This window comes from Microcaecilia unicolor, chromosome 10 (genome assembly GCF_901765095.1).
Source record: "Microcaecilia unicolor chromosome 10, aMicUni1.1, whole genome shotgun sequence".
Taxonomy (NCBI): domain Eukaryota; kingdom Metazoa; phylum Chordata; class Amphibia; order Gymnophiona; family Siphonopidae; genus Microcaecilia; species Microcaecilia unicolor.
Window position 1 is genome coordinate 143,002,920 of NC_044040.1, and position 14,827 is coordinate 143,017,746.

General features: G+C 42.9%; 1 protein-coding gene across 1 annotated transcript in view; it reads left to right on the forward strand.

Annotated features, from left to right (window-relative positions):
* The window catches only part of LOC115478881 (ubl carboxyl-terminal hydrolase 18-like), a 136,990-nt gene that overhangs the window by 77,724 nt on the left and 44,439 nt on the right, over window positions 1–14,827 (forward strand). The window contains exons 7-9 of the mRNA XM_030216526.1: window positions 2,091–2,236; window positions 7,606–7,688; window positions 11,346–11,486. Of these exons, the coding sequence (XP_030072386.1) occupies window positions 2,091–2,236; window positions 7,606–7,688; window positions 11,346–11,486 (370 nt within the window). The remainder of the gene's footprint in view (window positions 1–2,090; window positions 2,237–7,605; window positions 7,689–11,345; window positions 11,487–14,827) is intronic.

Sequence of the window (14,827 nt, forward strand, 5' to 3'; positions counted from 1 at the left end):
TTGCGCATGTATCTCGAGGTGTCTTTTATAGAATTAGGGTGATAGTGCCAGAGTGGAGCATGGGCAGAGCCAGGCTGTCCCAGAACATTTCTGGATAATGATGGTATTCAGTTCACTATTCAGATATCTTGGGACAGAAAATAAGGGGTCACGCTATGTGTCTTCCTGTCCGTCCGTCCATCTGTCTGTCTGCAAGACAAGGGGCAAAAGAACTCTCTAAAAATGAAACAGAATAACATGAAAGTTGGAATTGGGGGAGGGGGAGGCTGGTAAAAAGATATTGCAAGTTTGAAAATGGACCAGATCAGACCAGAGATTCCAATTAAATAAGTTCCCCCCACCACCACCACCACCAAAAAAATCGACCAATGTATTTCTATAGGAAAAGCAGTCCCAGATTCTGCAGCATAGAAATTTACATACAGTGAAAGGCAGCAGTTAAGATATTGCTTGCTTCAAATATCCTCTCTCCTGTTATCAACTCACCACAACCCTGAAATTGTCCCATCCCCCAAAACTAACCCCTTCCAACAGTCCTCCATCCCAAAAAAGCCCCATCCCTGATTCTGAAAATAATCCCAATATACAAAACTACCCCATAAATACCCTAACTCCCTCAAACTTCCCCACCCCTCAAAACTAACCCCTCCATCTGCTCCACCCTCCCCCCCCAAACTAACCCCTGCAACTGTTCCCAAATCCCCAAACTGCCATACAACTTCCTGTAATTCTCCCAAACTGTCCCTATCCCCAAACTATCCTCTGAAACTGACCTCTTTTTCTTACTTTCTTGGCTTGACCATGGTGGGAGGAAGTTATGATCCATCAAACTACCCTGATCCTCAGTCAGTAACTTTCAAACACCTGGCCTATTCAGAATGCTTGCCTATACAGCTCAATGCTAACCCCCCAGTTTTTTTTCTATTCATATACTTAACTTCCAATTTCCAAATTATCTGCCTTTTGAAGCATTTTTGAAAATTGGTTAGAACATGAGGAGAGTGCTGATTTTGCAATTGTATTACTGTTTAGAGCAGCTTATGGACTTTGTGAGCCAAGTTTATTTTGCCCTACGAGCACTTTCGGACACAAATGCCCTGTGGGAGTTAATTGATGATTGAGATTAGCCCCAGTTGCCACTTAGATAACTTGTCACTGTAGTGGTGCTCCCAGTATGGTATTTTGAGTAACTGTATGCTTCTCTGGGACTTTCTCCCACTACAGTATCAATTTATTTATTTTGGCATTGGCTCTAAATAGAATGTGTTTGTGATTTCATTTATCCTGATTATATACTGAATTTGGTGAATAGTTTGATCTTTAACTTCTGTCAACAACCAGCCTGCCCAAAGGAAAGCTGGCCAATTGGCAATCCAATTAGTAATCCAGGAACGTTTACGGTTAACACCAATGTTCACAATATCAGACTGGCTCCACAAATGTCTTCCAATAATCCTTAAATTTGCTTCCAGGCTTATTCCACACAGTACCCTCTACTGGTGGCCCTTTATAAAGCACAGCATTCACTTAAATTAAGCGTGTGCTTTTTCATTAGTAGCTCAAGACAAGTTACACTCAGATGTGCTAGGTACTTCCCTCTCCCCAGAGGGCACACAGTCTAATTTTATACCTGAGGCAACAGAAGGTTTAAGTGACTTGTCCAAAGTCACAAAGAGCAGCAGCAGGATCTGAACCCCAGATGTCAGTCCACTGTTCTAACTAATAAACTACTCTTTCTTGTCCTGCAGTGCTAGTCCTACTGGCACTCACAAGGCTCTGCAGTGGTATAGCCATTCTGGTACTCACAGGGAACTGCAGTGGTACAGTCCTCATGGAACTCATAGGGTAAAGTTCACTTGTAAAGCACTAGCTCATACTGTCAACATTCTTGTTATTGGTAGCAGAGCATCACTGCAAGAAACTACCCTTTTTCTGACAAATACTCTGATCGCTTACAGTTACGCAAATCAGGGCTGGACGATTAAATTCCAAGATAAATTTAAGCGGTAAATGAGAGGATGCTGAAAGGATAAACTGTTAAATCAGAATCAAGTAGTTATGGAGGAAGTAACATGTTTTTCTTTTATAAGACATGACAACAGTGGGGGTCTTGAAGATCCTGAAATGAATGTACCTCATCAGCTACACAAGCTTTTCTGCAGAATGAGGAATAAAAATGAGGGCTACGTGGCGGACTCAGGCCTCATAATGTGCTTAAGGAATAATGGGATACAAGGTAAGTGAGGAGCAAGGCGTAAATTTTCTAAAATGAACAGGGAATGGGAACCACTTGCTGTTGAAAATAGGAGTCAGCTATCAATCAAGCCTAGATCTCTGAGTGGTTATTGGTTGGGGATGATAGGAGACTGAAATGCTGCCTCACAATTCCAGAGAAGTTTTGCTTGGGCTAAGCCTGTGACATTGTCCAATCCCTAAAAGAGTTATCAAATGTGTTAGGTTTTGATTAATGAGGTTTGCTTACTGTTCCTTGATCTATTGATATTGATGATTTCAATTTTCCTGTCAATTTAGTGTCTTCAAAGTCTACACAAATTTTGCTGAGGACTATGATCACATTATGGTACAGGCCAGTGAGTTAAGGGCCCACGCCATAATGTAACCTGGATCTTTTTTTCTATACAGAGAATTCTATAGATCAGGGGTTCCCAAACTTTTTTGGTTTGCGGCACCCTCTGGCCACATGGGTCTCTGCAGCACCCCCCCCCCCCCCCCCCCCCTCAGCCACATGGGTCTCCGCACCCCTCCAGCCTGGCCACATGGGTGTCTGCACCCTCCCTCCGGCCACATGGATCTCCTCACCCCCCACCACCACCACATACGTCTCCCTTTCCCTGCAGCCCCCTCCTCTCACATAAGCATCTACTGATTAAAATAAGAATTTGCAAAAGGCATGTGCAAATCAGCGAAAGGAATCTATCATTATAAAGGAGAGGGGCTACATTTCTGAGAATCTTAATAAAGTGCAAAATAACCTAAACTACTATTTGAAATAGGGAAATGTCATTTTTTAAATCTTTTTATTGGTGACCACATAAACCAACATTGCTGCACATGCAGCATCAGTACAGAAATAAGCACATATCAAGTTATCATGCTATTACAACAAGTATCACCTAAGCCATAGTTAGTACATCACTCTCATTTTTCCCATTTCCCTCCATGCTTCCCCTCCTTCCTTCCTTCCTTCCTTCCTTCCTACATTACCTTTTTCTAATCCTCACCCTCCTACCAATGAACATCAAGGTTCCTAGGGGGGGTCTGTATTCTTATAACTCCCAGAAATGACTTGAAGAAGTGACCACCACATTGCTGCCTCCACCCTAATCTTCTATCTGTAAGTCCCCCAAACCCCACTCCACCCCCTTTCTTCATCGGGCTACTAGGTTAGAGGTTGTATTTCTCATTCCTCACCATAGAACTAATTTACTTCATATTAGTGCAAAATAGTGAATGACAGCAAATGAAAACCAATGGGACCTATCCAGGTATTTATTTATTTTTGTTACATTTGTACCCCGCACTTTCCCACTCATGGCAGACTCAATGCGGCAGGCAATGGAGGGTTAAGTGACTTGCCCAGAGTCACAAGGAGCTGCCTGTGCCGGGAATCGAACTCAGTTCCTCAGTTCCCCAGGACCAAAGTCCACCACCCTAACCACTAGGCCACTCCTCCACTCTCCCATGCCTTCTTAGAAGTTCAAATGTCTTTTCACTGCTGTTTTGAACTGAAGCTTCCATGCTTGGTTTCCATGCTCTTGCCCTATAGAAGATCCTCTGAGCCCCATTCTACAGAAAACATACAGATCAGAATTGAGATGTCCAGGTCGGGATGTGCTCAATTCCAGTAGTATTGTAGACAAGAAATTGCTGAGTGCATGTATATTTGCCAGCTAGAGTTGTCAACTTTTTGAAAGAGAAAAACCCGACGCCATGCTCTATGCCTCTCCCTTCTCCTGCCCCATGCCCTGCCTCAAGTCCCTTGCCTCAACTACTGTTGCACCTTATCCCATGCTCCTCCACCCCCCACCCTCCCCACACCTAACCATCCACATTAGCGTTGCCATCTCAGAAGAAAAAAATGGTACATACATATATTCTCTGATAATTTTGCAAACTCTGATGTTATGACAAACTAAAATCATGTTAAAATTTTGATGTCCCCTCAGTAAAACCAACACACAATCCCTCCATTGAAAAACGCTATGTAGAAACAACTTACCATACCATAATAGCACTAACCTCCAGATCTCAAAATCAACAAGTTTATTCGTGAAAAGGCAACACTATAAAAATTACACTGGGCCCTAAAACACCAATACAGCCCCTAGTGAGAAAATAGAACAAACAGGAGTGCTACAGATCTCTGTATAGAAACTACATGCTAGCAGAATACCGCACCTTGATCACACATGTAAAACACAGGCAGGCTCTCAGCAAATATGAAACAAGGGACTACACATTAATAATAGAGATATGAAGGCAAAAAAAAGTAAACCTCAAGAAATGAGACTTGCATATACAGCAATACTAGAGACAGAGAAACTGAAGTGGAAGATATCAGAGATGCACGTTTCCCAAAGGTGACAGATTTTAATTAATAAATGCAAAATAAAATACTTTTTTCTACCTTTGTAGTCTGAGCATTTCATTTTTCCATATGATCTGGTCCATTTCTCTTGTGCTTTTCTCTGTTTTTCCTGTCTTTCCAAGATGTCCTGTCCACTTGACACTTCTCCTCCTGTCCACCATCCATCTTCTCTCTGCATCCTTATTTGTCCTTTCCAGCATCTCTCCTCTGTGTCTCTGTTTCTATCCCCTCCACATGTTTAGTATCTGTCCTCTTAGTGTTCCTAGTCTCCCCTTATATTCAGTTGTCCCCTCTGTGTCCCTATCCCTTTGCTAGTGTAACCTAATCTCTCTCCCTCCCCCTCCCCATTCCCAGCGGGTCCACCACATCTCCATCTCCCCCCTTATCCCAGGTCCTAAATATCTCCATCCCCCCAAACCCAGGTCCTGTATATCTCCATTCACCCCCAATTCCAGGTCCTACATATCTCCATCCCTCTCCCAATCCCAGGTCCTATATATTACCACTCCCCCCCCACACACACACACACTCACACAAAACTTGGTCCAGCTTATCTCCTTTTGCCAGGTTCTTGGGGCCTGGATTGGCCGCTGTCAGAGACAGAGTGCTGGGCTTGATGGACCTTTGGTCTTTTCCCAGCGTGGCAGTGCTTATGTACTTATGTCTCTCTCCCTTCAAATCGGAGTCCAGCATATCTCCATCTCCCCATCCCAGGTCCAGCATATTCCATTCCACCCCTCCCCTCCAATCCCAGGCCCAGCATATTTCCATTTCATCCCCTCCCATCCCAAGTCCAGCATATCTCCATTCCCTCCCATCCCAGGTCTGGCATATCTCCATTCCATACCCCCTCCCTTCGCAGGTCCAGCATATCTCCATTCCTCCCTCCCATCCCAGGACCAACATATCCCTTCTCTCCTTCTTCCCTCTCCCCAAACCGCATCCAGCACATCATCTTCCAAGTTCCAATCCCCTTCCCCCCTCCATCCAGCATAGCAGCCTCTCCCTCTCTCCCCCCCCCCCCCCCACCCACACCCAAGTCAGCACATCTCCAGTTCCATTTCCTCCCCCTGACACAGATCCAGCATTTCTCCTGCATTCCCCACCCGGGTCCTCCAAACTTGATGTATCAGTGGCCAGCAGAGATTAAAGCGCTTTGCCTTCGGCCAGACTCAGGCACATTCCTGTTCCTCTCCAATGTCCTGCCTCCTCTGTTGCAATTTCCTGTTTCTTCAAGGGTGGGACATTGAAGAGAAACAGAAAAGCACCTGAGCTTGGCCGGAGGCAGAGTGCTTTAATCGCTGCTGGCTGTTGATGCATAGGGAGGGAGAGAGAGGTCGTTTTTAAAAAAATGGCTTTTGTGGTGCTGGTTTTTGGGGTCTGTTGGCAGTCAGCCTGGCCATTGGAAAACCAGCCACGCCAGCTCAGAACCAGCCAGTTGGCAACCCTATTGCCAGCATGTGCAGCGGGACGAGCCATTTTGCAAAGGCACATTCTGGTAGTGTAACTAGTGGCTGGCTACAGGAGTCAGGACCTCACACAAATGTGGCACACATACACACAGGTTGCATAAAAGTCAAAGTACTTTGTTTATGTACACAAAGGGACAGTAATCAGCTCTGTTACCTCACAGGCTTAGTACTTTTAATTAGAGTCTCTCTCTCTCTCACTCGAGTATTAGTAATGACATGATACATTATCAGAAATATACATATTAAAACTGCACAGTAGAACATTCACATAACAAAAATATGATGTCAGCTGTCAGCGGAATACAAATGATACACCATAATAGACAGAATGGTAGAAAATTCATATAACACGGATACGATATATATAAGATCTGCACAATACAAATGAAACACCCTAACAGGCACATATTAGAATATTTGAATAATATAGATATGATGCTTACAATGTTCATACAATACAATGAAAAATCTTCATATGCAGCTGAGATACAGAAAGACAAGATGGGTAGCACAAAGTCATTGGGATAAATAAATGGGTGATTAAACTGCAAGCAAATGTTCCCCCAAATTCTATAAACCCAATTTATGCACACAATTTATTTGAATAACAAGTCAATTAGTACCAATAATCAGGCACTAACGATTGTTAGTACCTAATTAGTGGTGCTAATTGGGACCAATTTGAATTTACGCATGCATCTTGCTAAGCGTTATTCTATACAAGTGCACGTGTACATTTTGTAGCACGCAAGTGAAAAGGGGGCATAGCCATGGGAGGGGCATGGGCGACTCAGGGGCATTCACTACAAATGCGTACAGTATTATAGAATACAGGAGATCTGCACATAATTTAGGCATGAAGATTTACTCCAGGTTTCCGTTGGTGTCATTCTTCGCACCCAAACCTGGGCGCAGATCTCAGCACTAAGTGCTATTCTATAAACAGTGTCCAACGCAAAGCACCATTTATAAAATAGCGCTTGGCGCTCATTTTTTCAGTGCCCAAATTTGGGTGCCATTTACTGATTCTAGCCCTATAAGTTTAGTTTGAATAAGGCATGTGGAGCAGGTCTTATTTACAAGGTGTATAGGTCTCAGCCTCCTCAAACCTCTTATTCCCATTGCTCATATTATGTAGAGAGCCAAATTGTCTTTGAAAATCTGAGGTGAGGACCTTTCTGACTTGAAACTACCTTAATTAAATCCTGGCCAGTTCGCCCATTCCTGAACCAGAGTCAAAAAGCTAAGTGTCCCTTCTGAAAAGCCAGAATATGGCTAATTTGGGTTTATTTTGAGGGGAAGAAGGGATTTCAGTAGATTGTAAAAGTTCTGGAATATGCAGCATAAAAGTTTCTAGAATAAGCAGAATAAAATATATTGTACAGTTTTGAGATCTTGCCAGGTACTTGTGACCTGGATTGGCCACTGTTGCAAACAGGATGCTGGGCTTGATGGACCTTTGGTCTGTCCCAGTATGCAATACTTGTACTTATGTACTTATGTTCTATTTTTTTCCCGGTGGAGCCAATGAAGAACTGGATGCAGAAGAGCTTCTGAGACATATCTTCTCAGCATTAAAGACACAGCTGGATCACAATTCAAAATCGGTGAGTACAACTACACTGTTAAAGGAAGAGCAGTGTTTTTTGTTGCAGTTTGTTTAACTGCTCACAGGAACCCCTGCAAGGAGCCATCAGGTTTACAGACTAATAGTGAAAGTACAGAGCTATAATACATGAAGATCTGGATTCCAGTCCCATCACCATATGCTTGCTGTGGGTAATTGAATGAGTTCTTTAACCTTGTGCTTAATCTCCCTTCCACCTATGATATACATAAGTAACAATTGCCATATTTCTAGCTGCTCTTTCAGTGTTATTTACATTGTTCTGTTACCTTCAGCTTCCCAGACCGTCACTTTCCATCCTCCTCCACAAGCTAATCACATAGCACCAGCCCTATGCCCCACCAGTCCTACACTCTAGCTGCTCATCACATAGGGCAGACTTGTCCAAACTAGGGCCCATGGGCCAAAACCCAGCCCACCAAGTGCTTTTTTCTGGCCGTTGGAAGTTTAGCAATTCTTGTGGTGCTTACAGCAGGATTCTGCTTCCCCACAATGACTTGGATCTCTGTAAGCATGAGTCATGCAGTGCTGGAAGTTGGGGTTCATCTCATGGTTTCAAGTCTCACAAGAATTGAAACCGTGAGACCAACCCAAACTTCTGGCACTGTGTGGCTAAAGCTTGCAGAAAGCCAAGTTGTGGTGGGGAAGCAAGAATCTCACTATTTCATCTGCAGCTGAAACCAGGTGAGGAAAAGGAAACTGGGTGAAGGATGGGAAGGTTATATGAGTGAGCGAGAAAGGGTGGTATAATTACTTTGAAAAGGTTTTCACTTAGAGCTGGATTCAGTAAATGACACAAGGCAAAGTTAGGACACCTGTTACAAAGGCAGTGTAGGAGAGTCCCAAGATCCCTTATAAGGGCCCCAACAGGAGACATCATCATCGGGCATCCAGGTGATTTTCCTGCCGCTGGCCCTTTAAGTCTTTAGCCCTCAGCACGCGTGTATGCCTAGGAGAGACAGCACTGGCCGGCACCAGGATCACCCACACAGGAGAGTCCCACACAACAAGCAACCAGAAGCAGCAGCAGCATGGGCAGCCCGCCACATCAGAGAGACAGTCCAGGGTCCTAGGTGAAGCTGTGGAGCCCGACTCCGATGTCCCCTAAGGATGAGAAATGAGTTGGGGTGTGAGGCACTGCTGCAACTGTGACAATACCTCCTTCCCAAAGACCCTTCTCTCAATCCAGGCTTAGGTCCATGGGGAAACATATGATGGAATTTTCTGATGAACTGTGGAGCATGGACATGAATCGCTGGCTCCCAGGAGTTGTCTTCGGGACTTTAGCCCTTCCATGCGACAACGTACTGGACTTTGCCTTCTAGAGTCCAGGATGTCTTGGACCTTGTACTCATTGTCCAGATCTGTGGCCATGGTAAAAGGTACAGGATGTTTGCTTCCTTTCCACTTCAGCACAAGAGGTTTGAGGAGGGATATGTGGAACGTGTTATGGATCTGCAGAGTGGATCAGCTGATATGAGATGAGTCCAACTTGGTGAATAATAGGGTATGGCCCAATAAACTGAGGAGCAAACTTGGAAGATGGAAGTTTGACTCAAAGGTTCTGAGTGGATAGCTAGACCAGATCCCCAGGTTGGAGTTGGGGAGCCGGACATCTCTTCTTATCCGTCTGCCTCTTATGTTTTTCTTCGGTCTGGACCAGGAGTTCCCATGCTTTTCTCCATTGGTTAGTGAGGGATACAGCTGTGACCTCAGTGGCAGATACTGAGGAAGTTTGAGGTATGGGCAAGGGCACTCTGGGATGCTGCCCAAACACAATTTGGAATGGCAATGAGCCAGAAGTTTCACTCACATGATTGTAGCTGAATTCAGCCCATGCTAATAAGTGAGACCAATCATTCTGTTGGGAGGACACATAGCTGTACAGAAAGATCTTTAGGATCTGTTGACTCTTTCTTTCTGCCCTTTGGTTTGAGTGTGATAGCCAGACAAGAAATCCAGATTAATTCGTAGGGCCTTGCATAAACTTCCCCAGAGCCTTGAAATGAACTGAGCTCCCCAATCTGAGACAATGGTTTTGAGTAATCCATGTAGATGGAATACCTCTTTGAAGAAATGTCAGACCAAGGTGGATGGTAACCCAGGTAAAGGAATGAAGTGAGCCATATTACGTATTGTCAGTGCACTTTTTCTAGTGAAAAAGGTGCCGGTACTCAAATGCTAGGCCACCCTTCAGGGGTGGGGGTAATCACTGAGGGACCCTCCCCACAATAGCCAGGCCCCCTGCAACCAGTCACAGAACCTATGAAAAGGCAGAATTGGTGTGTAGAGCCTGAGCTCTTTCATTAAAACTTGGGGACCATGGGTCAATTTTAGCAGACAATGGAAAAGGTGCCGGTACTCAGTACCCCAAGTACCCCCTCAAAAAAAGCCCTGCGTATTGTTTTGACTTTGTAAGTAGTATATTATGAGGGGCATAATCGAATGGGGCGCCCAAGTTTTCCTGAGGACATCCTCGCAGGACGTACCGGCGAAGGAGCGGGGAAACCCATATTAGTTTATAAGGTTACCCGATTTGAGAGTGCATCTCCTTTTGCTTATAAAATTACACTGGCTCCCAATCAAAGCCAGAATAGCCTTTAAACTTTACATTGCCTTAACTCCAGATTATATGCCACCTTTAATTGATCTTCCCCTTCGTAATGCTCTTCCTGGCTCCAGAGATTATTTAATCCTCCACTACCCCAACTGCAAAAATGTGATCTATAAGTCAGTTTTTGCATTAGGATTCCCGTACCTCTGTACCAAGTGGTGGATTTCCCTCTCGAAAATAATCAGATGGGAACCTAATTACTTGACATTCCAGAAACACCTTAAAGCTTTTCTGTTTAAGCAATTTCTCATGGATGGTCTCAATTAATGTCGATTTCTAATTTATAATAATTTTATTTTTCAGTTTTACTTTAATTGGTACTATATATGATTAATTTCTCATTTGATATCTTTGCATGTCTCTTGGAGTATTTTCAAAGCACTTAGTCCTTATCTATAGTTTAAATTGTAGCATTTAATGCTCAATTGCTTTGTTATCATAACTTAATGTATATTGTTCCACATCCCTTTTGTACTGTTAATTATAATAATTTGTTAGCCACATTGAACCTGATCTATTTGGGACAATGTAGGATGTAAATGAAATAAATAAATAAATGTAACCGTCCAGGAACGGTACCTGGCTGGTTAAATGGCACTTAACCAGCTATCCGGCGATATTCAGCAGGGGATAGCTGGCTATCCCCCACTGAATATTCCCAGATAGTGGCTAGGAGATAACTGGCTATATCGCACGATATAGCCAGCTATCCCCAAATATTCAATGCATAGCCGGCTATTGTAAGCAGCCACATTTCGCTGCTTACAATAGCTGGAATATCTTTGGCCGGTTTAAATTTAACCGGCTATCTCTGAATATCAATCATCTTAGCTGGTTAAGTTTAAACCGACCAAAAATAAAACGGATATTCAATGCCAACCACTGGAAACGGCCCAGCGTTGAATATCCGGGCTGACTGCCAACCGTTGGAGTTAGCCGGGCTTCCTCCTGTAGTCTGAATATCATCCCCATGGAATTTAGGTTCTAGGTAATAAAGATCAATTTTTGTGAGGTTTCTTACAGGCTTTATCAAAGTTGTTCACAGTGTCAGCAGAGAATTTTCTGGTTTTTGAACCCTGTGGTCACTCTGAAGTGGAACAGACACGCCTTTTGACCATCCCTCTGCCAGTCCTTCAGCCAAATGATCTTCCTTATCAATCTGTGGTAAGCAAACACTTGGACAATTTCTATGTATATGTTAGCTCTATCCTATTTTTAAAGGAGCTTTTATTTTTAAGATACATTTTATGGATTTTGGATTTTGTAAACCACTGTGATCTGTCAAAGCTAGGCAGTACAGCAAATTTTAATAAATAATAATGAAAAATGGTTCCTAGAATTTAATGGCAGTACCATGACCAATATGTTAAAAAAATTAGACTATTCTAAGCTTCAAAGCATCAGTGCTGGTATAGTTTAATTTATAGTTTATTAAAATTTTATATACCGCCTTTCTTTTCCAAAAAAACAAGGCAGTTTACAATAAAATAACATAGCCAAAGGCTTAAAAGTGAAAGGAATGTCATAAAACAATAGGGTAGGAGAAAAGAGAAATAAGGATAGCAAAAGAATAAGCAAAATAGGAGATACAGAAAGATTGCTGTCCGCTGGGTGCCAGACTCAGATGGAGAATCCATAGGCCAAGGTAAATAGGTGAGTCTTCAACAGGGCCGTGCCAAGGGTCTGTGGCGCCCCCCTGCAAGGGATCGGGTGCGGCCCCCCCCCCCCCGCAGACAAGCGGTTGGAGCGCGCGCCCCCCCCCCCCCCCCCCGTGAAGATGATCGCTGTCCTCTCTCCCCTGCCCTCCCACTCCAACTGCCCGCCCTCTTCTCCCCCCAACAAAATCTCTTTTAAATTTACCTCCGTCCGGCTGGCAGGGCAGCGAAGGCGCAGCGTCAGTGAAGGAGGCGGCGCTCCCGACGTCTCTACTAGTCTTCCCTTCGCTCAATGTCCCGCCTTCTTCTGACGTGAAGCTCCGTGTAGGCCGAAGCCTAAATTTTGGGCCGGCTTCGGAGCTTTTTTATTTTTGGCTCCGATTTTATCCACGGACGTCGAGGATCGGAACGGAGGGAAGTGGAAATGTGAGAAGAAAATCAGGAATCAGGTAAGGAGGTTTTTGTTTTAAAATTTTAATTAGTTTAATTTTAAATTATGAAAATACGGTTTTTGATTTTTAATAAATCAGGGGTTTAACGGATTTGGACGGGGTTTTCAGTTTTAGGTTCGGGGAATTTTTTAGGATTTTTGTGGTGATTTAGTTTTTCAATTTTTAAATTCTTAATAGGGGTTTTGGACGAGCGTGGGTTTAACAGGGATAGGAAAGGGTTAAATTGTTAAATTCGATGGGGCAGGTTAAGGAAGTATTTATTGAATTTTTGGAATGGTTTTTACTGAGTTTGGGATTTTTGGAAGGGGTTTAGGTGGAATAATGGTGGGCGGACGTTAAATTGTGGGATATTTAAATTCTAAAAATACAGTTTAGTAGGGAATGGGAAGTTTAGTGGGCATAGTAAATTTGGGGTGATTTAGCATAAATTTATGGTGGTTTTTAAATAATTTAGGAATTTCTCATAGATTTCTATGGGGATTTCCTATTTAAAATGGAGATTAAGTTGTGCTGCTCAGCATTCCGCTTGTCAGCAGGCAGCTGCGGAATGCTGAGCAGGACGTAGGATTGGCTGCTAGGGTTTGGAACCCCAAGCCGAAGGGTCCGTCTCCTGGGAAACGGCTTGGTGAACAGTTGGTCAGAGTGGTTTTGACCTTCAGAGAGTGAGGAAGCGCTATGGTGTTGTGAGTGAGGAAGAGTGATTTTGGGTGAAAAGAGGAGAACAAATAATTTTAGGGTAATAGAATTATTAAGAGTAATTAGGAAGTATGTATGTGGGATAAAAATTTAAAGTGAAGAGGGTTCCCTTAAGTTTATTTTGAGTTTGAATGTCCTGGGTGAGTAAAAGGTGATTGAGAGTGAAAGTTAGGTTAGATAAGGTGAGGGGGGAGGTTAGGTGGCTGAGTTAAGTATTTTTTAAAGTTGGGTTTTGGGGTTTTAGGTGAGAGTAAAGGAAAGAATCTTGAAAGGCTGTATGAGTGCAGAGAAGATGAAGAAGCGGAATGTTGAGAAGTAAGGCTGGCAGTGGAATGTTGAGCTGCACTGCTCTGCTGCAAGTGATCAGACACTCTATTTAGCCTAGGGCATAAATAAAATAAAGCCTGGAATTGAAATAGAAGGGTGTTTAAGTTAATTTTTGTTTGACTTTAGCTAGTGAGCCCCAGTTTATTATTATAAATCCCCATAAATAGAATATTCTTAAAAGTTTAAGATAAGAAGGCAGGGTTTTGCTCCCATTTTATTTGTTAAGTGAGAGGTGTAGCACGAAGACGTCATGGAGGGAAGAGTGAACATCGGAAGTTTGGGCCCCACCGCAAGAAAGATCCAGTGTACAAGTTTGGCGACCTCTAAGTACAATTGTAGAAACAAAGAGAGTTAAAGAATACAAATAACAGAAACAGACAAAAATTATTACTTACATTAAGTCTCCCGGGAGTGAAGATCCTTGTGACACCTGTAAAAGAAAAGAATAACAAAGAATCAAATTCTTAATAGGGGTGGGTAGCTGATTGTAGGGGTTTTTCTTAAAACTATACATTTTCTTGTTCAAAAAGGGGTAGGTTGAAAGTTATAATACTTATCTGATTTGTTCTAGTCTACGATGATAAGGTTGTGGAACCTGTAAAGAAAAGGAAAAGTTTAAAGGTTAATGTTTTGTAAATGTGTTGGATCAATTAAAGAAACTGGTAATAGAAAAATATAGTTAAAATTATTACAGTCATTGTTTGACTATTTCCATTCACTGAAACTGTTGGTGCTATTCAATAAATATAAAATTATTAAATCTTCCAAGCTAGTCTGGTTTTTTTCAAAATCAGGAGTAATCCAATTTTTAGTTTTTTTTCCCCCTTTACTTCTAGGGAGTAAAGGGCGTGGTTAGTGACCTGTGCAGCTTTCTGACGCTCAGTGGTGTGGAAGCTGGAAGTCGGCCACGACTAGTTACATCAGATTTCCAGCAAAGCACTGCTAACTGAGCGTGAGCATAGCTGATTACATTTAATATCTATATGAGGGACATAGTGAGCATAGTTAGGGAGGCAGGTCTGACATGCCACTTGTATGCTGATGATATCCAGGTTCTTTAGGCTATCTGTGATACTCAGGGAAAGATTGTAGCAAAAAAAAAAAATCAACCAAGGGAGAGGAAGGAGTGTCTCTTCCTTCCTCCTCATCCTTTTAGAGGGCAATTCTATAATGTGATACCTCAAGTTAGGTATCATAAGGGGGAATACTGAGTGCCAATTCTATAATGGCACTTAGGCATACCTAAGTCATTACAGAATGCTAGTGTAAACCCACTCTGGCATGCCAAATGTTAGGCACATTCACTTATGCCAGGTTGGCATGCCTAAGTGCACCATGCTATGCACATATCTTATAGCATTCTATAAGTTGCGTG